Source organism: Atheta coriaria, unplaced genomic scaffold, assembly GCF_025399875.1.
Source record: "Atheta coriaria isolate IRGN ID8LTWV9N9 unplaced genomic scaffold, Caltech_Dcor_3.1 hic_scaffold_3_pilon, whole genome shotgun sequence".
Classification (NCBI taxonomy): domain Eukaryota; kingdom Metazoa; phylum Arthropoda; class Insecta; order Coleoptera; family Staphylinidae; genus Dalotia; species Dalotia coriaria.
The window spans coordinates 7,991,620-8,014,746 of NW_027045445.1; the positions used below are offsets into that span (position 1 = coordinate 7,991,620).

The 23,127-nt window shown below is 40.7% G+C and overlaps 5 protein-coding genes across 12 annotated transcripts; 2 read left to right on the forward strand and 3 right to left on the reverse strand.

The window, feature by feature from the left end:
* The first annotated feature begins 45 nt into the window (after positions 1–45).
* LOC135803943 (facilitated trehalose transporter Tret1-like) lies at positions 46–2,012 on the forward strand. Its single transcript, XM_065317683.1, has 2 exons — positions 46–443; positions 504–2,012. The coding sequence occupies exons 1-2, from the start codon at positions 227–229 to the stop codon at positions 1,955–1,957; spliced, it is 1,671 nt and encodes a 556-aa protein (XP_065173755.1). The 5' UTR covers positions 46–226; the 3' UTR covers positions 1,958–2,012.
* A 381-nt stretch (positions 2,013–2,393) lies between these two features.
* CtBP (C-terminal binding protein) lies at positions 2,394–14,709 on the reverse strand. Of its 7 annotated transcripts, none has more exons than XR_010550924.1 (4): positions 14,363–14,709; positions 4,561–6,133; positions 4,351–4,500; positions 2,394–3,553 (listed from the first exon to the last, which is right to left on the reverse strand). XR_010550924.1 is itself a non-coding variant. In XM_065317689.1 (4 exons), exons 2-4 carry the CDS (start codon positions 5,977–5,979, stop codon positions 4,435–4,437), a joined length of 1,338 nt encoding a protein of 445 aa, XP_065173761.1. In that variant the 5' UTR covers positions 5,980–6,133; positions 14,363–14,709; the 3' UTR covers positions 2,394–4,434. The 7 variants fall into 7 exon arrangements, 6 of the variants coding, with proteins under 6 accessions (XP_065173761.1, XP_065173759.1, XP_065173762.1 ...); XM_065317689.1 differs by having other exon boundaries at positions 2,394–4,500; positions 4,561–4,724; positions 4,872–6,133; XM_065317687.1 differs by having other exon boundaries at positions 2,394–4,500; positions 4,561–4,733; positions 4,872–6,133.
* Positions 14,710–15,235: 526 nt separating this feature from the next.
* On the forward strand, positions 15,236–18,695 carry Ctf4 (Chromosome transmission fidelity 4). Its single transcript, XM_065317889.1, is given in 7 exon segments — positions 15,236–15,418; positions 15,488–15,731; positions 15,792–16,148; positions 16,151–16,914; positions 16,977–17,700; positions 17,761–18,087; positions 18,144–18,695. Coding segments are annotated over 7 exon segments (2,775 nt in total). The 5' UTR covers positions 15,236–15,341; the 3' UTR covers positions 18,426–18,695.
* Positions 18,396–20,637, reverse strand: LOC135804126 (mitochondrial enolase superfamily member 1-like). The gene is made up of 7 exons (XM_065317890.1): positions 20,169–20,637; positions 19,883–20,101; positions 19,549–19,822; positions 19,332–19,489; positions 18,963–19,269; positions 18,719–18,900; positions 18,396–18,657 (listed from the first exon to the last, which is right to left on the reverse strand). The coding sequence occupies exons 1-7, from the start codon at positions 20,265–20,267 to the stop codon at positions 18,541–18,543; spliced, it is 1,356 nt and encodes a 451-aa protein (XP_065173962.1). The 5' UTR covers positions 20,268–20,637; the 3' UTR covers positions 18,396–18,540.
* A 125-nt stretch (positions 20,638–20,762) lies between these two features.
* Positions 20,763–23,061, reverse strand: LOC135804127 (uncharacterized). Of its 2 annotated transcripts, XR_010550980.1 has the most exons (6): positions 22,652–23,061; positions 22,332–22,596; positions 21,563–22,278; positions 21,332–21,507; positions 21,165–21,273; positions 20,763–21,012 (listed from the first exon to the last, which is right to left on the reverse strand). XR_010550980.1 is itself a non-coding variant. In XM_065317891.1 (4 exons), exons 1-4 carry the CDS (start codon positions 21,734–21,736, stop codon positions 20,857–20,859), a joined length of 615 nt encoding a protein of 204 aa, XP_065173963.1. In that variant the 5' UTR covers positions 21,737–21,963; the 3' UTR covers positions 20,763–20,856. The 2 variants fall into 2 exon arrangements, 1 of the variants encoding a protein (XP_065173963.1); XM_065317891.1 differs by lacking the exons at positions 22,332–22,596; positions 22,652–23,061 and having other exon boundaries at positions 21,563–21,963.
* Positions 23,062–23,127: the final 66 nt, after the last annotated feature.

The window sequence follows — 23,127 nt, forward strand, 5'->3', positions numbered from 1 at the left end:
GTTTTGTTTCGATACATGCAGCGCCATCGCACGCAGCTTTTATAAACTGTAGAACCAATATATATTTTAAAAAAAGTATTTTAATGATTGAATTTCTTTAAAAATAATGTTTTAAATCATGAATCTTTGCTATTACCTAGCGGTGGAAGGTAGTACTATTTTGACAACATATTAAACAACAAATAATTTGAAATATAACGCGCTTTACGTTTAAAATCGTTAAATAATGCGTCTTGAATCAAGATATACACCCATAAGCAATCCCCGTGATGTAGTATCCAGATCAACAAATACAGATCCATCATCAGACTCGGAGGAAGATTCTGAGCCAAGCAGGACAGATGAAAATTCACCATATTCAATGACCGAACAACAACTCGCTGCGCGTGCTTTAAAGAAACGCCGCGGAAGATTCGGCAAACAACTTCACGTTTGTATCACTGGTAAATATACATTTCCCCCATTTCCCACGTCAATTTAAATCTGTACTTTACCATTTTCAGTAACACTAGGTTCAATCAGTGCCGGTTATGTCATCGGTTCGGTTTGCCCGAAGATCCGTGACCAATACAACGCTAACGAAGGCCATTACAATCCAGACTATGCCCTTTTTGCAACCATTGTCTCCGCAGGCTTGGCCGTTGGCAATTTCTGCATGTCTATAGTATCAATGGTTCGTGGCCCACGCCGATTAATGCTCATCACAGCCCCATTGAATGCCTCTTCATGGCTGCTTATTCAAATTATGAAAACTGTCAAGTACCAAAAAGTGGGAATGTTCTTCTGTGCGTTCTTCTCAATTTCATACATACGTTGTGGATCACTCCTACTAACAGACGGCATACATGAAGACTATTACTACTTCTTTAATCTGATCTTTCAAACTGGGTATGGTTTTGGTATGATGCTTGGACATTTATTCGGCTTCCACCATTTGTTAGATTACTACAGTGATGCCCTAGGCGCTATAATTCTTACCGCACTCTTCATCGCTTTATTATTCTGCCGAGAAAGCCCTGTGGCCCTGTATCATAAATCACCACTGAAGGCACAGGAAGCGTTGATTGCACTGCGAGGACGTGATGAAATCCAAGTCCTCATGCGGCAAATCAGCAGAGATCATGAAGCGCGCGTGCTCACAATCGGCACCAAGTATATATTCGTCTATCATGTTGTCTATAAAAGTATGATTATCATTACCACCCTCGCAGTGTTGCAATGCTTCTACGCATATCACATTTTCATAATGTTTGACATATCAATGTGGTACACCAGTACAAGATTCAAAATGGTGGATATCTTTGGTGAATTTCATGATGGAATGGTCTATGGTGTTGCCTATTACATTGTTCCGTTCATTAGTGGATCACTCAACTTGCGAATGGTATTTGGTTTGAGGAAACCTGTCATGGCGTCCGCCATTACTGTGCCATTTGTATTGGTCATGCACAGCGTTTACTACTACGTGTTATTCCACACGGATTATTTGAATAACGTCATGTGGCTTTCGTTTGCCATACGGATTTTGCACATCATCTGTGTTAACTTCAGCAGTTCATGGAGTCTGGATGTGATGATATCGGATTACCTGCCAGAGCAAGTGCAGATTTGGGCCTATATTGGTGTTTATACCATCAAATATGGGATGTTTTCGTTTCTGTTCTGGTTGTCTTTTATGTTGGAGAATCTGCTGGGCGCTTCGGTAATCATTGGCATCTTCGCGCTGGTGTCTTTCGCGGGGATTCCTTTTTGTTACTTCTATATTGTCGAGTGTAAAGGTCGCACTCTGCAACAACTGCAGTTGGCTATTGGGGGCAATCCTATTGGGTCAAGAAATTCGTTTCGGTGTCGCTACCAGAATTATTTGACTCGATGGCGAAAGTTTAAACAAATTGAACGCGAATCTAGATTGGCTGGTAGCAAGATAGAGCCGAGGTTTGAGGAAATATACTTGTAAGACATTATAACATTATGAATGTCTCAAAATATAAATCTGTTTGTTTAAAAAGTAAGATGTTGAATTATTCTACGGTAAATTCAAATTTGCAAATGTAAATTTTAAAATTTTGTTATTTATTTCCATTTTATTAACGTTTTAAAATGGAAATAAATAACAATAAGTTGAGATTACGTTAACTTAATAAAAATTAAGTTCTTAAGCGCTTAAAAATGGCCCAATCATAATAATTAGCGTTTATAATTTAAGTTTTAAAAAACTTATAGACATAAATATTAAATTATCATTATCATAGTTTAAGTGCGTTTGATTAAAAATTTAAAGTTTAAAAGTATAACAGACATGTTAATACCAAAAGAAAAGTAAATTACGAGCCATTAACCTGCAACAAACTTACATTTTAGTTGTAATACAAGTTGATAAAGTAAACCCAACGATCATTTAAGTATTTATTCAAAATCTGTGGAAGTCCAATAGCCCTACATGTTTTTGTTTTGTTTCTTTTTGCAAATTATCTCCTCGTCAACTCGTCATTAAGTTAGCTTTCAATTGATTTATTTATAAAGTTTTCTCCATTTGTTTGTGATTTAATCTGCTTGGTTTTAATTCACGTTTAGTCTGCTTGGTTCGATATTAAAGTCTCAAGTGTCATGCAGTCTGCTATAAAGTCTCTTCGCCTTCGACACGCCTCGCAACTATGTATCATATCTATACAGATAGTGTTTATTCGAACTCATCTCCATCTGCTAGCACTAGCTCCTTGCGCACAATGCATATTACATGATATCAATTATAAAACATTACTCATTTAGACGATTACAAAAATATATCAGCTTAGTCTGCGCCTCCTCTTCGTTCTCATCGCGTTTTTGGTTGCATTTCATTAGTTGCAAGTGGCAAACTCACGCACAGTTCGAGATTGCTATGAATAACCTGAAGAGTTACACGTGTACACGAAGCTTGGAATGTATTTCTCATTAATTTATCATTTATTTCGTTTTAGCTGGTGTTGATGTTGTAAGTAATATGCGTTGTTGTTGTTGTAGTTGTTGATGTTAGTTGTTACTCGTCGGTCGTCCATTCAATTGATTTGTTTAAGAATGTTTTTACTGGTTTACAGCTAGTGTTACTAGGAACGTAAACGATAAACGAATCGAACGAACCAGAAGTTATTAAGAACGTAATCGGTTAGAAACGAGAGTAGTAGTATGCTACACCTGTCCAACCACCGCGCACTGACACCGCACTTGAGTAGTGTTCAAAGTAGTAAAGAAAAACAAACCCCTCTCCAACCACACACTCGTTTAGCACGCGACACACACATGTCCGCACCCGTCCGTCCACCCTCGCACATAATATATATATATTTCTTTGTTTATATATAATTATAGTATTTATTTGCTAAGAATTAAACATAAAAAGTTTGGGCTACTATTTCCATGTTTCTCGCGCGCTCGCTCGCTCGCACCCACCATTCGCTCGCATTGCTTTTCCGCTAAATTCTCGTCATTCGCACACGCACCCAAGCGCCGCCCCAAACATCGCCATCGCCCACAACACACCTGCGAGATGTCCATGTTTGGGCCGCCATTCATCCTACAATATAATGCACTTATGTATTAAAAAAGTAATGATAGAGTTATTCGAGGGAGGGGCGCCCTGCGTGTACCGCCAGCGCGATATGCGCGCGCCGCCCCCCGCCGCTAGCGTTTTTCTTCTTCTGTTTGTATATTCGATGCACTAAATCTAAAGAAACCTCGACGGACAACCGCACACCTCTCGCCGCTTATCCGTCGTTTTACAAGAAAAAGCCCTGCTTGCTGGTCGGCGTCGTCGGAAAGTAATGATATAAATGAAAGCGATAGTTAATTAAAAACAAACAAAAACACACGACGGAGCCACACCCCCTCTCGCCACTATAAATATTTTGATTTTTCATCGTCCGCACCAGTCCGTACGTTAAGTGATAATTACAATTATATCGTATCAATGTCGTTACAAAAATATAAAATCGGTTTCCACTGAAAAATATGTACAAAACTCTACGCTTAGGCGACATATAAAAAAGAAACTATAAGTAACAAGTAGTAATCATTATTACGAACGATAAACGTGCACATTTGTGTGTGTTTAAAATAAAAAATCGTAAATCGTAGCTAGCCAGCGTGGTATCAATAACTTAGACGTCGCGCGGGGGCGCGCTCGGCTCGCGATCGTAACTTAACGTAACAATTTTTTAAATCTGTTTCGGTTTTGTGATGTCTTGTTCTCGTTATATCTCTGTCTGCGTCCAAGCAACGTTCACGATATGTATAACTCTCAATGAACGAAACGAAATGATTGACGAACGTAGTGTTGTAATGCATTGAATCGACCGACGCTGCCGTGCTCACCGTCGTCAGCCCTCGAGCGCGTTACTGGTGGCGCTGGCGGTCCCTCCGATGCTCCGGCTCCTCCTCCTGCTCGGTGGTGGTGTGTTAGTGGACTTCGGATGGTTCGGGTTTCGTGGCGTGATGATTTGTAGGGTCCGACGTGCTCATAGACTAAAACAACCAAAGCCAAGTTAGAAACAATTGGTGCGCAATGGCGTCGCGGGTACTCACCAGGCCTGGCGGAGGAATGACGGCGCCCGCATGAGGCGTCGGCTGGGGGGTCGGCGGCGCAACGCTGGGAGTCACCGTGTGCGGGGTTTCGTGCGGCGTCGTGGAGTGCGCCTGTTGCACGGGCGGGAGCGCGCCGCCCTGGTAGTAGCCGCCGTTGACGCCAGCTGGGGACACTACACGTTCGTTAAGTAGGCTGGGCACGGGGCCGGGGGCGGGCGCGAGGGAGTGGGCGTGCGCGGACGGATGGGATGAGGGCGAGGGCGAGGCGTGGGGCGGGGCATGCGGGCGCGGCGCGGCCAAGCCGTTATTACCTGTACCTTCTGAGTAGGCGCCGGGCCCAAGGAAGTACTCCTTGTTGACGCAGTTGCGCAGGCACTCCGGGATGCGCCCCATGATGGCGCGCCGGATCTCTGAGGCGGCCATCTCGCGCAGTTCGGTCGCCGACGCGTCGCTGTAGAAAGCCGCGTGCGGCGTACACAGCAAATTGGGCGCCTCCTTCAGCGAGCCGGTAAACACATTGTACGGCTCGTTCTCATGCACATCCAGCGCGGCGGCGCGAATGCGGCCCTGTTTCAGCGCCGAGGCAAGCGCATCGTCGTCAACGAGACCGCCGCGCGCCGTGTTCACCAGGAAGGCGCCCGGCCGCATCTGCTTGATGGTGAACTCGTTGATGAGGTGATGGTTGTGCTCATTGAGCGTACAGTGCAAAGACACGCAGTCCGACTGGAAGAGCAGGTCCTGCAGCGTGTAGACGCGCGTCAGCCCGAGGCTCTTCTCGATGCCATCGGGCAGGTAGGGGTCGTAGAAGACCACGTTGAAGCCGAACGCCTTGGCGCGCAGCGCCACCGCCGACCCGATGCGCCCCAGCCCGACGATGCCGAGTGTGTCGCCGCGTATCCGCGCACAACCCTGCGCCGCTTCGCGCACCTGCTCGGGCCCGGTAAACTTCTTGCCCTCGCGCACCATGTTCGCCAGCCAGTACGTGCGCCGATAAAGGTTGAGGATGAGGCACAGCGTGGTGTCCGCCACCTCCTCGACGCCGTAGCCGGGCACGTTGCACACGGCGATGCCCAGCTCGCCCGCCGCCTTCACGTCAATGTTGTCCACGCCGGATCCAATGCGCACGATGATGCGCAGCGTCTTGAACTTCTCCAGGTCCTCCTTGGTGAGGATGATGGTGTGCCACATGAGCGCGCCCACCGCCTCGTTGAGCACCTTCTCGTGGATTTCGCTGGTGGACTGCGCGTCGCAGAACGCCACCGTCGCGACGTCCTTGAGGATGGGCATCTCGATGGAGCAGTCGCGGCCGTCCAAGAGCGCCACCAGCGGGCGCGACTGCATCGGCCCATTTGAAATGGGGCCGCGTATGCTGCTTTCCATGCGGGGCCGTTTCACGTTGATCATTTTCCGTTTGTCCATCGGACGCCGGCCGCGCGAGCGTTGTGGGGGCGGGGGCGGTGCCGAAAGGCAGGGGCCGACTGCTCGCTGTGCTCACTCAAGTCGGGTGGGTGTTACACTGCGCGACGCCAGCTGCCACAACCCATAGTAGTCGCTCATCAAGAGCCAAGCGTATCTGCAAATCAACAAACGCACACAAGTTACTAAAAATTCAACAATCCAACCAACAGCGGTAAAACTAATTCCAACCAACAACAAGTTGCCAACTATTATTGCGCGCCCGCAAACTTTTATGCACTCCCGAGCAGCGCGCGCGCGTGTTCCCAGCTTTAGTTGCGGTTCAGTTTTAATTAAATAAAACAAAAACTTTTCGATACAAAAAAATCGTTTTACGCGTTTTCGTCACGTGCACACAGAGGGGAATAGATTTAGCCCGAGGTTATCATAATCGAACAAAAACTTTATTTTCCATTTGTGGGCGACGCAAAACAAAAAAACAAAAACTTTTTCCGCCAGAAAATGGAAAATTATAAAACTCGCAATCGTCGACGACTGCTCTCGGCCCCCTCGCGCGCGCAAACTTTTTGAAAAGTAATTAAAACTCGCAGTTTCGCGCCGAGTTCAAAAGCGAAATCGTCGAATCGCCGCTTGCCGCGGTACAAATTCTTTAATTAAGTAAATCAAGTGAAGATTTAAAACTTTGCCGCTGCCGCCGCCGCTTGTAAGAGGGGAGAAAGAATGACGAAACGAATTATAAAGGAAAACTTTTTCGCGCACCAAACTTTTCGCGAGCGCATCGCATAGATATAAATATGAAATCGTCGAGGCCGCAAAGGACCACACCACCATCAGCCAAACTTCTTCATCTTCCTGGTGATGTGTGCATGTGTTGGTGTTTTAAAAGTCGGCAAACTTTTAACTAGTCTCGCGCCGCGCAGCACGCAAACTTCGGCGCTCTCGCACTGCCGGAGCGAACTAAAGTTGTTACAAAAGTGTAAGTTTATATACTTTATGGCAAAAGTTAGTTTTCGCGCTTGCAGCAGTGTGTGTGCGCGGCGCGCGCTCGCGACGAAGCGAAAACTTTCAATCGATATGGCGAAAAGTTTGCGCGCTTGTTGGGCGAGAAGTTCGCCAAAGTTGTTGCGCGCGCCAACTTGTTCAGGGCCCGTTGTTTCGAGCGTTCGTGCGCTAGCCCTCCCGCACACTTTTCCACGTTTTAACTTTTTAACACACATATTTATAGAATAAAAAGAAAAAGACATACACGTGAACACATAAAAAGTTTAAACTTGTTAGAGGGGTGAGAGAAAAACTTTCAAACACACAAAAAACGCAACAAAATAACATTTTAAAGTTTTAAAAGTGGAAAAAATATCAATTGACAATTAAATTTACGCGTCAAATATCAAAACTATCTGTATCTTAATCATAGACACAATAAACAATAACATTTATTATGTTTTCGTAATTAGATGCGTTGTTTTATCTTCCAGGTCGCACCAGAAACGCCATGATTAAAGACGTTGTGGTTGATTTGGAAGATTCGCGAAACTTTTCCACTCGAAATCGACGCGTAAACCTCAAATGAATCCCAATGGACTTTAATTACTTCACTCTCTAAATCGAAATCCTAAATCCCTTTCAGCTGCCACTTTGATTGCTTTTTTTAAATTTTAATTTCGCAATTTAATTCCAGCGTTAATTAACCTAAGTTATGATAAATATTTGCACAATATATAATCCCTTGTCGACTCGCAAAATAAACCATCAAACATATTATTAACCTGTTAGCCCCCCAACAAAATACTTCACGCCGCCCAGGCCGAAATAGTTCCGGATGGCGTGATGGGTTTCGTGGGACGCGAAGTAACTTTCCGGGCGCAGGATGCGAGCGAGGCCGCCTCTCGATTAGCCATTTCGCGTCCGTCGCCATTAAATGCTTGAGGGAGTTCAGGTATTTATTGATTGTCCGTTATGTCCGAAAGCAGCGCAGACGCCAACATCCCAAACATCAGAAATGTCCCAACATTTATACACTTGTAGATTCAGCCCTTAAATCACTTTTGAATCATTTTCGAAACGTAATATGTAAAACCTATGCAAGATTAATTTTCTATATTCGCAAGCAAGCAGCGAGAGAGCAGGGATGTTGATTGTAAATGTATAATGTTTCCTCTGCACTCCAGCTTTCACAATTACAGTTTAGTTTTGAGTTTACAACTGTTTGACTGCGTTTGCCCGCTCGTTGGCTCACTGAGGGGTGCACAAGCAAGCAAGGCAGGCAGGCAGGCAGGCGGTGGTGGGTAGTGTTCGGAGTGCGAGAGTGTCAAGATGAGCGGACCGGGACTCCCCCGGATCGATGATATTCGACCTCAGACGCCACGCGTGAGTTTCGGCCACCCCTCGAGCCGGCGAGCGCGCCGCCGCTTCCTCCGCCGCCACCCCACCGCCCACGGCTAACTTTAGACGCGGGGGCGAGCGAGCGTCGAGCAGCTCATCCCAAGCGCGTAAAGCATAAACGCCGAGAAGCGCGACAAACCAAACATCAACCAACTCTCACAACTCGCACTCAACTTCAATTCGTAATATCCTCGTCCTCGCTGCTTTATTTCTGTTTCGTATTTATGTGTGCGGTGTGGTGTGCTAACTTGCACTTGTACTACCTGCGTAATTACAGCCCGACGCGCGCGTTTAGCGCGTAATTATTTATTCATAACCTGCGCTTATCTATTGTGTCTTTGCTGGTGAAATTATCAAATACTATTAACGTGTGCAAATAGATTAAACAAATAAAACTAGGAAATTCAATTACAAATAAATAACGGCAAACAGTCAGGGTCGCATTTACGTTATGTTATGAAAATCGTGATTTGTTGAATAGACAAATGTAATTATCGGCGTTTAAGTTTTCTAATAAATAAAACTGCATTAGTCGGTTGTAAATTTCAACGTTTTACTCGTTACTATCGATTAAGTCGTAATTGTTGTCTAAACAAAGGAAATAATGACATGTTTTGAAAATGTAATCGCTTTCAATTTCATAATTTTGCACACAACAAAGCTATTATGTGCAAAATTGAAACTTTGTCAATAACATCACATCACCGGGCGGTACTACCAGATTAACACTTCATGCGTAAACACCCGGCGTTACTATGACAACAAAAGACAAACAACATTATATATTTTACAATCAAGTTAAAATATATGCCAACCCTGTGCTAAGATCAATCATATGTCATAATGAGCAATTTACGAAACGATATAGATGCCGAACGACGATAAAAGTTTACGACTTGTATTAACAACCGAAACAAAAACATTTACGAGCAACAAAGCGAAAAAGCTCAAACACCGCGCGCGCTGTTAACATCAACCGAGCGATTTGCATTTTATCTCAATTCCACCGATTCATGAATTCACCACGCATTCGCGTTCAATTGCCGAAAAATATCCATTTATCAATCCGCAGTTCACTGGCTATTAATCAACAACAAATTGATGCGTTATTATTCAGCACTATATATTAATTTCCGCCGCTGGAATAGTTTGTTGATTGGTTTCGCTTTTAACTCAATTCCACACCACTACACCCACAAAAAGTGTTGTAATTAATTAATTTGCTGAATTATAACTGCGCGCCAAAAGAGTAATCAAATGCATAATTAATATCGCGGCGCGGTACGAATACTAAAAAACAAAATTTAAGTATATTTAGTAATTATTGTCGAGTGTGTACCAATGTGTGTGTGTGATGTTGAAAAGTGTGTGCTTAAAAACACCTCCGCGAGCAATAAAACAAACAATTACACGAATAAATGCAAACACAATGGCCGCGCGGGCCGCCTGTGTACGAGATAATAAAGTTATTAGCTGTCGGTGGCGCGCTGTTGCTGTTATTACCTGTTGAATTCACGCCACGGTTGAATATTAATACAATAATGCTGTATGGCATGAATAATCTAGAGATGGAAAGAATTCCGAATATAATACGAAGAATGAAAATTGCTGCAACGAGGTCATTGTCAGACGTGTAGTGAAGGTTTCCGAAAACTTTCTCGTTGACATTCATTTGTATTCATAACGAATTAACGGCGATAAATTAATCAATCAAATGGAGCAGTTTGACTTGTATGATTAATAAATAATTATGATACGCATTAAAATATTGGTTTATCTGCATTTATCTGCGTTTATATAAACTTCGCATTAAATACATAAATTTCACTTTAACTGTAAATTAATTTTGATTAAAATTATTAGTTTAATACTAATTTTAAGAATTTAGAGTGTAATCTGAAGAATTATAAGAGCAGCCAATAAAATAATTCGATCATAAGCGGCTAATAAACAGGTATTAATGATGAAAACTGATTCCCTTAGGTATTAACGGTGATGGAGCGATACTCTAGCGGTAAAATAAATAACGCCATTTGCAATGAGTAAGCACATAACCTATAATCATAACCTATAAAGCTATACGGTTTATTAACCGTAGGAAAGTCCAGAAACTTACTTTTGCATAAAAAAAGCAAAAAATCGATTAAAATCGCCAGCAAAAAACGCGTTGTCTATAAATCTTGTAACACCTCATAGATAATTCTACAAGTTACGAAAAAAAAATAGAAATTTACATAAATATTCCAACTTAATTAAATATACAACTTCATAAAATCAAAATAAATCAATTACCTGCATAAAAATCAGGTCAAAAATAATTAATATCGTAAATTTCACACGAAAAGTAAACTAAAAATCCATTTCAAGATAGAAATGAGTTCCATCAACGCTTGATTGATACAATAATAAGAAACGTGCACACAACATAATTATTACTATATCACGAATGTGTGCTCGTGCCTTCATACTCAGAGCGTATCTCTAATAATCACGAGTTAACGAAGTCGAGTCTGTTGGTGCACACACACAAACATCAAGCGCAAGAGAAGAAAGAACTACCTGCCATCCACATGAAACAGACACGATGATTATGAGCAGTAAACTAAAAAAGCAGCGCGCAAGCGACGAGCAAAGTGAATGCGAAACAAATGACGAAGAATAAACTTGATGATGATGTAGAAGTCGGCGTCGTGGAGTCACACGAATATACGCATACGAATGCAAACGGAAAGTTTATCGAGGTCACACCACGCTTTTCCACGCGAACGGACGACTCGTCGACAAAAGCACGATGAGGACACATTTATACAGCGCGCGACTACTTTCTTTTATCGCTTTATTTTCATTCCAGGTTTAGTTTTTAAGTTTCGATTAATGTGTCTCGCAAGGTGCTAAAAGAAAGTAGGAAGTTTAATTTTAATTTCATGTGAAGAATAAACTCGCGGAATATTTATATGTCGGAAAGCAGCAGAACTAAACTAGGGAATGAAAATGGAATAAAAAATTCGTAAGCTTTTGTAAAGCAACGGCAACGCCGACGTAGAAAAAAAAAAGTAGAGCTTTGCTCAGCTGATTTTTTTTCCGCGCTGAAACTTGCAGACTATGCTACGGAATAGCTGAAACACTAAAACAGTGCGCGACAAAAGTTTTAAATTATGTATTTGAAATAAAAACAATAATTTCCAGAATAATTCTGCAATAATCATAGATTTTTAAGCTGGGGAAGCAAATAAATTATTTAAAAAAAGTCTAGGGAGATATACGTCACCATCAATCAAACATGCTCGATTGCAGTTTGTATGACACTTCACCACTGCTTTACGCCGAGTGAAAGCGCGAGAATTAAACATACGTACGCACAAAACAGCTGTTTTTATTTCGTTTGCTTGTTTATTTCAACACGTAGTTTTAAATTTGGACGCGACGCGTTTCGCCTGCTTGCTCATATACAATGAATCACCAATAAAAACGATGAAGATAGCCGTAGCCACCTTAAAAGTACTCCCAGTTAAGAAAAAGCAAAACATTTTGAGTGTCACTGGTATAATCTCGGTACAGATTCGTGCGGGGGTTTGAAATCATCGAAATCGTCGTGCTCGCCTGCGACGTGATGTGACCGGTCAGCAGTGCAGACGCACGCGTTTTCCTTTTCAGCTGACGGCGGCCTTTTGTTTATTACTCAATTATTCTCGAACGAAATTCGAAAAATCTCCGCATATCACACATCAGCAATTCGCATTTTATATCAATTATTACGATTAAACGCAACATACACATACGTTTTGCTTTAATTTTTATCTTCTTCTTTTTTTCGATTCGACCAGTGAAAAAGCACGCAAACAAAAAACAATTAAACTTTATGCCGCACGCATCACGATGAGCACGAAAGAAGAACAAAGACGAGTCGTCGTCGTCGTTTTTGCTCTGGGCGCCGCGCAAAACGAAAAAATGAATCAAGTGGAAAAACATCCGAGGGGAAAAAGTTGGGATTATAACTCGCCCCACCGACCAAACAATACCCGAATGAAAAATGGTGGTGAATGCAAAAGAAAAAAACTTTGTAATAAATTTGACTTTAAACACATTGTATGCGTTGTAAACTATATATTGAAGCGCGTATATGTAAATTCAAAATTGTTGGAATGGTCAAGAACGCGCGCGGCGCGGTAATGCGGCTCGCCAGTAAGTGGAAACCGGCCCGAGGAACACCTAGGCGGCTATTTTTATAACCGCCTTTCAATCATCTGGCCGCAGGCCAACTGATAATCGTGCAAATACAAATATGTGAAAAATTCCAAGTCGCATCTTCAAAATATCACAAAACATTTGTTTTAATATGCAAATTTTCTTCTCTTTTTAATAAAAATGCTTAAATTATCAAAATAAGATAACACGAGTGTAATTTTCATAATGTGTGGCATGATGTATGTGTATTTACGGGCGAATTTGTAAATAATTACACAATCCGCGTCGGCATAAAAAGGCGCAAGGTAAACACGGCGAAAACTCCGTTCAACTCTGTTAAATTCCGCTCAAATCCAACAAAACGAATGTAAGTTTAAGTTCAACTTCAACTTCGCGTTGAGCCGCGCGCGCGATGCTTCCAACTTTCGAACGTCGAGCGCGCGCACGAGTTGCAAAAGTTACGCGCCACTAAACTTTCCGATTAGATAATGTCTGCGATTTTTTGACAGGTGCGAAATCGCATAGACTGCAATTTTTTTCCTCCCATCTTCAAATACTTAATAAACTAAATTGCAATATTTTTAAAACTAAATTTAAACACTTACAGCGAAAATTTTCGTACGACCGGAAATTAACACACTGATTCATCGATAATCGCGTCGTTTGCCAAACGAAATCAAACATTGATAAGCTTACAAAGTTGAACACTTAATTTTAATTTGTATGTATTTTTAACTCCAGGGCCGTACACGGCATGAAATAGCGCTCGTCGCGGAGAATATGTGTCGAAAATAAATCAACACACGTGTAACAATGGGTGGCAAACAAGTTTTCGCCCATAAATCACCATCATTAATATGAATACGAATGCACACACACAAGCTCAACGTGTGCACGAATGTAAATCTCTCTCTCAAGTCGGTGTTAACTGCCCCGGAGTGCCCGGTTCGGATGTGTGTTTAGGGGGTAAACCCCCAGCTGGGGCGACAATGCCGTCCATATTGTGTGTAATTTCAAGCCGAGAGAAAAACCCAACGCACATCGGAATATTTATGAAATAAAAACACATACATTTGCAAGTTTAAGAGACGAAATTCACAACGGTTGAGCGTGGTCAGTGATGTGGTCTTTGTTGCCTGGCACACTACACAGCAAATTTTCCACAAACTACTGGCATAGAACAACGCGTAAACAACTTTTATTTTATTTATTTATTTTCGCAGCCTGCTAAAGATGTCGATCGTATCGGTTTCACTTTGTGGCGCTTGGAAGCTTTAAACACTTTAAAGTCGTCCCCGATTTGTTTTTTTCTTACGCGCCTCGGCATTGCGTAGAGCGTGTGCCGCGAAGCTTTGTTGGTCAGAGCGTCGCGTATCTCATTCGCGCGAAATGCCGCGAAACAGGCTCGCGCTGCTCGGGCGTGCGACTACGACGAGCTCTGCTGCTGGCCGAGGCTGAGAGCTTGAGACAACAACGCGCTCGCGGGCATTTCGCGACTCGCTTGAATGCCTCGACGCACCGCGAAGCGGCGACGACGACGGAGACATATAAACACGCGAGCGGGCTAGAACGCGCGCGCGTGTGTGCGGTACCCGCTCGCACACACCGCAGACCGGACGAGAGAAAGTCGTCTTCGGCGCGGCTGGCCGGCCCTCAAGACGACGCCGCTGCGCCGCGACATCATCGCCATGCCGGCGACGCCGACGCGCGCGCGAATTAACGGTACGCGCGGCGCGGCACCCATGCACACACGACGACGCACTACTGCGTGTGCTCGGTGATGGTTTTTATGTAGATGATGATTTTTGCTTTTGCTTACCTTTGGGCGCTCCGCGCGCGCGACAGAAACAAAGACTGGCGCTGGCGGCCACGCTGGTGGAATTCCGTGCGATGTGCTGCGGCGAGCGCCGCGGAGCAGGTCCGTGCGCAAGGCGAGAGCGCTGGGAGAGAAAACGCCGCCGTCCGATGCCGTTGGAGACGCGCCGCCGGCGCGCTCAATCTGCCGCCGAAATTGCGTACAACACTACCGCCACAGGCCCGCTAGTAACGGGCACGCACTTTTCGCGTTGTTCGTGCCGATTTTCCGGACGCTTTTCGTAAAAATCGCCAGACACAGCGTTCGACCGTCACCACAATCCCCACTTTCAGCACAGCAAAATGGCCGGCGCGCCGCTGCACAGCATCAAAACTTTTAGCATCTTGCTGCGTTGCCATTTACCACCCTAGAATTCAAACGGCGGTTACAAAACCACCAAAAAAATCCCAATCAACCGTTGATTCTTAATAAAACTTCAAAATGATTATAAATTTAGTTAAATATATAATATTATCTTAAATACCACATAGTTTTTAACGTTATAAATTATTAATCAACCACTTTCCTATCAATTTTGCACTAATTAAATATGGTGGAGAACATGAAACAAAAGTTGTTTCAAAAATGACTTTGGATTCTCAAAGGTATTAAAACCTATAAAAACACAACAATGCAATTCACAAAGATTGTTTTTAATTATTAAATGCTCTTATGAAATTCTTTAAAGTAACATATTTAGTAAATGAACCACACCTTGTCATAAATTACACGGCAGGCTAAAATTGGCAACAGTGCATAATGCGTGTATGCATTTAGGGACTTTTCCTGCCACTACCAACCAAACAAATGTCCAACTAAAAATTTCCCGCGTTTCTGCCAAAACTCGTCTTTTAAGTTTTTAACCTCAACTGTCCAGCGACTACTTAGAAAAGTTTCAAAGCGCAAAAAATAAATTTATAAGATTGAAAAACTCCTCCAAACAATGGAAATCGATATTCAACCGTTACATTATGGACATTCCAGTGGTCACACCGATATTACCTACTCTACAGACGGAGAGTAAGTTATTTAATTCGATTTAAATAAATATTATGTTTTAAACTACTTTTTTTTACTTTAAACCTACAGACATTTAATTTCTGGTGGAGATGATGGTGATATCCGCATCTGGAATGGGTTTGATGATGCAGATCCGTTTCAAACCGCACTGGGCGAAGTTGTATTATGCACAAAACAAAAGAATGATCACTTGATTGTGGCTACTGACAACAACAAAGTTCAACTTGTTCAATTCCCAAGTGGTGAGAGGGATGGATTCCTCACAAGATTCACAGCACAAGTTAATCATATTGCTGTTAGTCCATCACACAATGTAAGTTAATTATTTTCTCATTAGTTATGCAAGTTTGTAATTAATATTAATATTTTATAGTGGGTTGCAATAGGCTCTGAAGACATGACAACCCAAGTTGTGAATCTTGAATCTAAAGAAGTAAAAAACATGCCAACAATGAAAGGGCCAATTCTAAGCCTTGCAATTGATCCTTCACATTCTTATATTGCCATAGCATGTGGTGATAACTCTCTGAAAATAATAAACATTGAAAATCAAGATGTGGTCAAAGAATGGAATATTGTAGCTAAAGCTAATTCATTTGAAAATGCGGAAAATCTATGTCGAATTGACTTTGACTCTCAAAATAAATACCTTGCTTACCCACATGACACCAGTGTAATTTTAATTACTATTAATGATTGGTCAGAGGCTGCTAAACTAAGTGCAAATGAAAAGTTGATGCAAACTTTTCAATTGTTACTTTTTCGCCTAGTGGAAGTTATATTGCTGCAAGTTCAACCGCCGGAGACATTTGCATATGGAATATTGAAACATTAACTCTCACAGGACGAGTAAAACACCCCAATGATACTATTATCACCGCTTTATGCTGGAACCCAAAAGAAAACGGCGAGTTGGCATTCAGTGATGCAGAGGGATATATTGGCCTAGCCATTAATTGTTGCACCACTTCTACAACTAATAAAAAAGTATCAAAACCATTACCTGATGAAATTGATGAAGATAATGATGTAATGAGTGATGCTGATGGTGATGATCCAATCAACGCTGAAAAAATGATCGATGATGAATTTGCAGCTGCGTTTAATGACGATGATGATGAAGACAATGAAAATGCTGTTTCTTTAGAGAAATTAAAACGCGATGTGATGGGTCCTGTTGATAATGAACAGGAGGATAAAGTTTCAGTGCGTTCTGCTTCACCGCGGCCTAGATCACGCACTCCGGAACCACCTTTACAGGAGAGTTTCATGCCGTCGTCCACACCAGAGCATTTAGATCCGAGATACATGTGCTGGAATGAAATCGGCGTGATTAGATGCTATGGGTCCAATTTGGAAGATGAAGAAGAGGGTTCCAGATCCATTGAGGTGGAGTTTCATGATTCAGCTATGCATAATAGTATGATGATGGCAAATTATAATGGTTACACGATGGGGTCGATTAGTTCGGCGGCACTTGCAGTTGCAAACGCAAGGTATGTAATTAATGATCTACCATTCGTGTAAATACAGTTTTTAATATTAATTTTACTTCTAGTACTATAAATATTGTTCCTCTGGGTTCATCCACCAAACAATGGACCCTCAACGCGCCGGGAGAAGACATTGAGATTGTCTCCCTTGCAGCTTCTCACAATCTCATCTGTTTCGGTACTAACAAATACCAAATCCACGTTTGTACCATTTACGGCGTGCAGAAAGCAGTTTTTTCCGTGCCGGGACCAATAATCTGCACGTCTGCTTGTGGATATGTTCTGATGGTTGCTTATCATGCTGGCAATTGGCGTAAAACTGACCAGAACGTTGAAGTTCTTCTGGTAAACCTCGAAGGAGCTTCTATTGAGTGCCGCCATCTTAAGTCTGCCATTGGTCCAGATGCCACTTTACAGTGGTTGGGATTTACTGATGTGGGCACACCAGCCATGATGGACTCAGCTGGAATCATCAGCTTGCATCCGCTACAGAGTAATATTTGGCTGCCATTTTGTAACACGAAGAAACATATGAAGAGTCCATTGGACGGTTTCTTTGTTACCGCGATTAATGAAAGCTCACAGGCGGTCAGAGGTGTCAAATGCAAAGGTAGTTTGTATCCACATCTGACACCGGTGCCGACTTTGAGTGAATTAACTATGGAGCCGCCATTTTGGAATATGGACACTGAGAAGCATCAGTTGGAGGCGAATTTGTGCACGTGGGGGATGCTACAAGTAGAAAACACCTCCAAAAAGTTGAAGGAGACTGCACTTAAAGCTTTTGCAGTAAGTTTGCTTTATATATTCTTAAATCGACGTTGAGTTTAATTTTAATTTAATTTTTAGCTGTCTGCAAAGAATAATTTCGATCAACGCGCTCTAGAATTGATGGAAACACTACAAAACCCAGCCATATTGAATTTAGCGCTGAAATACGTCAATAAATTAGGCAAAAAAAGACTTTCTGAAAAACTTATCGAGTTAGCTACGAAATTAAACGTTGATGAGGATGATCTAGACCAAACCGAAGTCTCCACACCGTCAAATGTGATCAAACCCAGGCAGAAATTGGTATTAACAAGCACTGGGAAAGTTTTAAACAAAAGTAAATTGCTTTCGACACCTACAAGTTCACCTGCTGTTAATGCCAATACTCCAAACACGCCCACTCAAGTAATTTATAATTTCACAAACATGTTTTACCCAATTATTAATTGTTTTACGTCTAGGAATCACTTGCAACTCCCCTCAGCTTAATATCACAACAAGACATTGCAATTTTGGGCGATGAACCGAAAAATCCGTTTCTCAAAAGTCTTAAAAAGACAAAACCGGAAGCTTACAATCCGTTAAGTCTCACCGATAAATTCGCAGGATATTCCGATGCTAAGGAGAAGGAAAACAAGACTGAAGGATCAACTGAAAAGAGGAAGTTGTCGGATACTTCCCCAGTTGATAAATCAAAGGAAAAACAACGCAAATTGGATAAATTCATGTTCAAACGCACTTAATTGATATTTAAAACTGTCACCGCATTTAAAGCTTTTATGTGTATCACTACTTTTATCTAATTATCTAGTTTTGTTATTTTTACTATTTAATTATTGAGTTATTCTATTATTACTACTACTTGCGCGGATCTGAGTAAATGCCTTTGGCAAACATTGCTTGCCACTCTGTTCCACAAGGATACTCGTACTTGATCAGAGTGTCCTTCGTGAATGTAGTGCCGTAGCCAGGAAACTTTATATTCAAATATATTAATTATTTATGCATAAGAATACTTTTTAAGTGTTGCACTCACCTGTTGCGCTTGATAATGCGCGTTGCGTACATCCAAACGATCCTGGAAGTGTTCGTGTTGTTGATCGACATATTCAATAAAGCGACCTTCCATTGTCCCTGACAAGGATAAATAATCCCACATTTGGAGGTGTTGTACCATTTCGCAGAGGCCTACACCGCCAGCGTGTGGGCAAACTTTTACTGAAAAAAATTTAAAAATATAATGTTGCGGGTGTAAATTATCATTTTATGTGATAACTTACCACCTAATTTATGCGCCATCAAATAAACACTTAAAATTTCATTAATGCCGCCTATTCTGCAGGAATCTATCTGACAGAATTGCATTGCGCCCGCTTGTAAGAACTGCTTAAACATTATGCGATTCGCGCACATTTCACCAGTGGCAACGCCAATATTGAGTGGTTTCAATTCTTTGGCGATTTTTGCATGGCCGAGGATGTCGTCCGGTGAAGTGGGCTCTTCAATCCATAAAATTTGAAACTCTGCGAGTTGTTCCATCCATTTTACGGCTTGATTCACGTCCCATACTTGATTGGCATCAACCATCTATAAAAATAATTTAAAACATGTTTATACTTGAGTTAAGGAAATGAAAAAGATGCTCATACCAATTTGCAATCGTAACCAATCGTGTTGCGCACAATCCGTAAACGTTTCTTATCAACGTTCAAATCACGCCCCACTTTGACTTTGAATGCTGTGAAACCTAATTTCATGTACTTGCGGCATAAGGATTCTAGGTTTTCGTCACTGTAGCCCAACCAACCTGAGAAATTTGTTTTTCCATATTATTATTGTTTTTATTGATAATTTACTCCAACTTACCAACTTGTGTGGTGTAGGCAGGATAACCAGTTGATTTGAGTATTTCCAAACGTTTTTCCTGGCCAGTTTTACCTTTCCTCAACATTTCAATGGCTTCCTCTTTGGTTATTACATCGGTAATGTAACGAAAATCAATTGTGGACACAAGTTGTTCTGGTTCCAACTCTGATAAAAGTTTCCATACCGGTTTATTCAGTAATTTTGCCCATAAATCCCACAAAGCATTAATTATTCCAGCGGTAGCAAGATGGATGACGCCCTTTTCCGGTCCGATCTAATAGATATTATTGTATAGTTTTAATTTTGTTTTGATTGGTGATGAATTGTGTATTACCCATCTTATTTGACTTTCACTAGTCAAACTGCGCCAAAACGATGCGAAATCTTTGTAAATATCAACAACTGTTAAACCAACAACGAGATGTTTTAGAGATTCGACGGCCGCAACGACAATTTCAGTTCCTCGGCCAAGAGTAAAACTCAAACCGTGTCCTTCCAAACCAGTAGAAAGTTTGATTGTTACATATGCGCAGGAATAATCGGGATCAGTGTGCTACACATAAAATACATAAACAAAATACGTAAATAACTGAAAAATTTAAATAAACTTTATCAATTACCATTGCATCTGATCCGTGCTCGCCCAAAGAAGTCGGAAAACGCACATCTTTCACCTCCAGCGATTGAATTTTCAAATTTTCATTTGTTATCGTCGACATTTTAAAATGTTTACTAAGTTGTTATTACGTTGTTTCCGTTTGGTGGTTCATAAACGACTGAATTCTACTTTCACGTGACAAAACGTTATATACCTGCTTGAGTGCACCACAACAAAAACTGCAATGCGCCTTTATTCGCAGGTGTTTTGATGGAAATAAACAATTATCACGGCGTCTCAATGTGCGCGTCGCGTGCCTTACTATTTAATAAATGCGCACGGAAAGTTTGCAAGTACCAAAACAACACTTTTAAACTAAAAAATGTTAAAATACACTTGAAATTCAATCTGACATGAAACAAAATACAAAAAATCTTCGGTGATATAGATATGATCAAAACAAATAACAAAATACGCAGCATTCAACACAAAACAAATAAACGTTAAATTAAAGATGTTAAAAAGATCGTCGAGACTTTTGTTAAGGTTATGACAAAACCGGCTTTAACAGCTGAAAATTAACACAAGTTATTAATAAACACTGCACATATAAAACTTAAGGCGCAACAAATATGTTTATTTAGGTTTGATAAGATACGCCTGCTGCCGAGTTGTGTTTAACTGATCACGTTCGTGACATAACTCAACGCTTAGAGGCAATTACAAAATCGCGTTGTAGTGCTTGGCCCAATTAAATTACAGAAATTGTTATTGTCCTGTAAATTCTTCTGCAGTTTGTGAATCATTATTTCAAGATGCTCCAGTTGCCTGAGCTGCTGGTCCAAGATTTTTTGTGTTAGCGTAGCCTTACAAACAAAGAATATAAGCATGTAAAACTTCCATTTCACCATATTTGATGTTTATGTTTGGTTTTGCTTATCATTTTGTTATAACACAGAGAGTGTTGACTCTTAGGAGCCGAAATTGTATGTAAATGACTTAATTTTACTATTTTTACCTGATCCGGCGTACGATTCTCTTTAGAAACAAATAAAGATGACATTATTTCTTCAAATGCTGTTATAAGTTTAGTCATCGCCTCGTTTACTTTCAAAATGATAGGATAACTACAAGTATTAAGTAAAATTAGGTTGATTTCGATAAAATGCTACAAATAACTCTTACACTACGACTCGAAGCGGATCCAGCATACTCTGTAATCCATTATTTAACCCATCACCCTCGAATTCAATAATATTCGCTTCTAATTCGTACATTAATTTATTCGTTAGCGAAATATTCAGTTCAATTAATTGCTGCCAGTGCCTCAAGTAATTCAGCATCCGATTCATATTTTCACACTGAGGAAATATCATTCATTTACAACTAAAAAGTGTTTTCTTTTCTTTTAATTACCTTGCTGTCATTATTTCCCACATCAGCGAATATTTTATTAATTTCTTGAACTTGATTCATGAACTGCACTTCATAGTCTTTTATCATGACACTTGACATGTTCACAAAATCCTCTAATTCCACAAAACTCAAATTGCGGAATTCTGGTAAGGCTACATCTTTTGGTGACTGCATTTTGTATCAATTACTAAAAATTTTATTGCCTAATCAAGTATGTTTGGTGACATTTGTACAGATTTAACTTCTCACAGCCAACCTTTCCTTTTGCACAAATAAATTAATTAAGAATCTAGTTATATTGGAATTATTTACTTCTACTTCTCATCTGATAAAAGCGTTTGTTTGTTAAGTGTCATTTGTTTAAGTTTAACTTCTTAAAACTAACATTTTCAATTTAAAAACTTTTTTACTTTAACTTTTCATACTGATCTTTAACTGCTATCAGTTTATGGCGGGCTTCAGCCAGGTCACTACTTAATCCCTTGTAACAATCCAGTTGTGTCTTTAATTCCTTGTGTTTCTGCCTGAGATCATCTAATTTATGCACCTCATCCATTATACTGGTTAATTTCAGTTCTGAATTCTTTAACCATGGATATTTCTTCTCCAGCTTTGTAATTTCGCTGTCGTAACGCTTAATTTTTCCTTCTAGTTGATATATTTCTTCATTTGTTACTTTGAATGCTTTGATATCCTCTTGAGCAGATGCATTTAAACTACAAAACATTAATTATTTTTATTTGTTTTATGAATTATGTGTTTTACTTACACTTTTAATGTGTTAATCTGTTCCAGCAACTTTTCATTCAGATTTGAATAAATTCTGTTACAAAATTTTAATTTTGCGGCGTACATTTGATTCTTTCTGTCGCGCCGCATTCCGTCTTCAATCATCTCTTTTTCACTCATTCTTTTAATGTTTGGATTTGCATCTGCCAGTTCTCGAATGGTTTGCATTATTCTTTTTGTGTGCAATGAGACAAACTTTTCCTGAAGATATGGAAGTTTTTCTGTGGCACTATGCAGCTGTATTTCTAAAAATATATCCATTTTTAATGTATATTAAGTTATAATTATAATAATACTCACTTTCTTCTTGTAGTTGCTTTACTTTATGAAGATCTCTGGCTACCCCTTCAAGGTTGATTGCCATGGGCTCTGATGGATTCTCAGTCCTTTGCATATATTCAATTGGGATTATTTGGTTATTCCTGACCTCGTAGATGGCTGGTAGATGATCCATTTTAGTGTAATTATGAAGAAAATTTGGGATCGTATAGAACAAAATATAAATTCGAAATTTAACGGAAAACAAATGACATAACAAGGCCTACTGAATTTATGGTTAGTGCGACCAACGGCGGTGGAATGTGCAAAACCATATTTTGACAGAGGTATAGTTTTAAAACATAAGTAAAACATTACTTATAAAAATAAAGTAATACATTAAATATACAATTATTAATAATATAACATATCAGCTACTGCTTGCTTTGTTATTAATATTTTGGTGATTATTTAACAAATCAAGAAATTCAAAAATGTAACCTTGTCAATGACAGTAA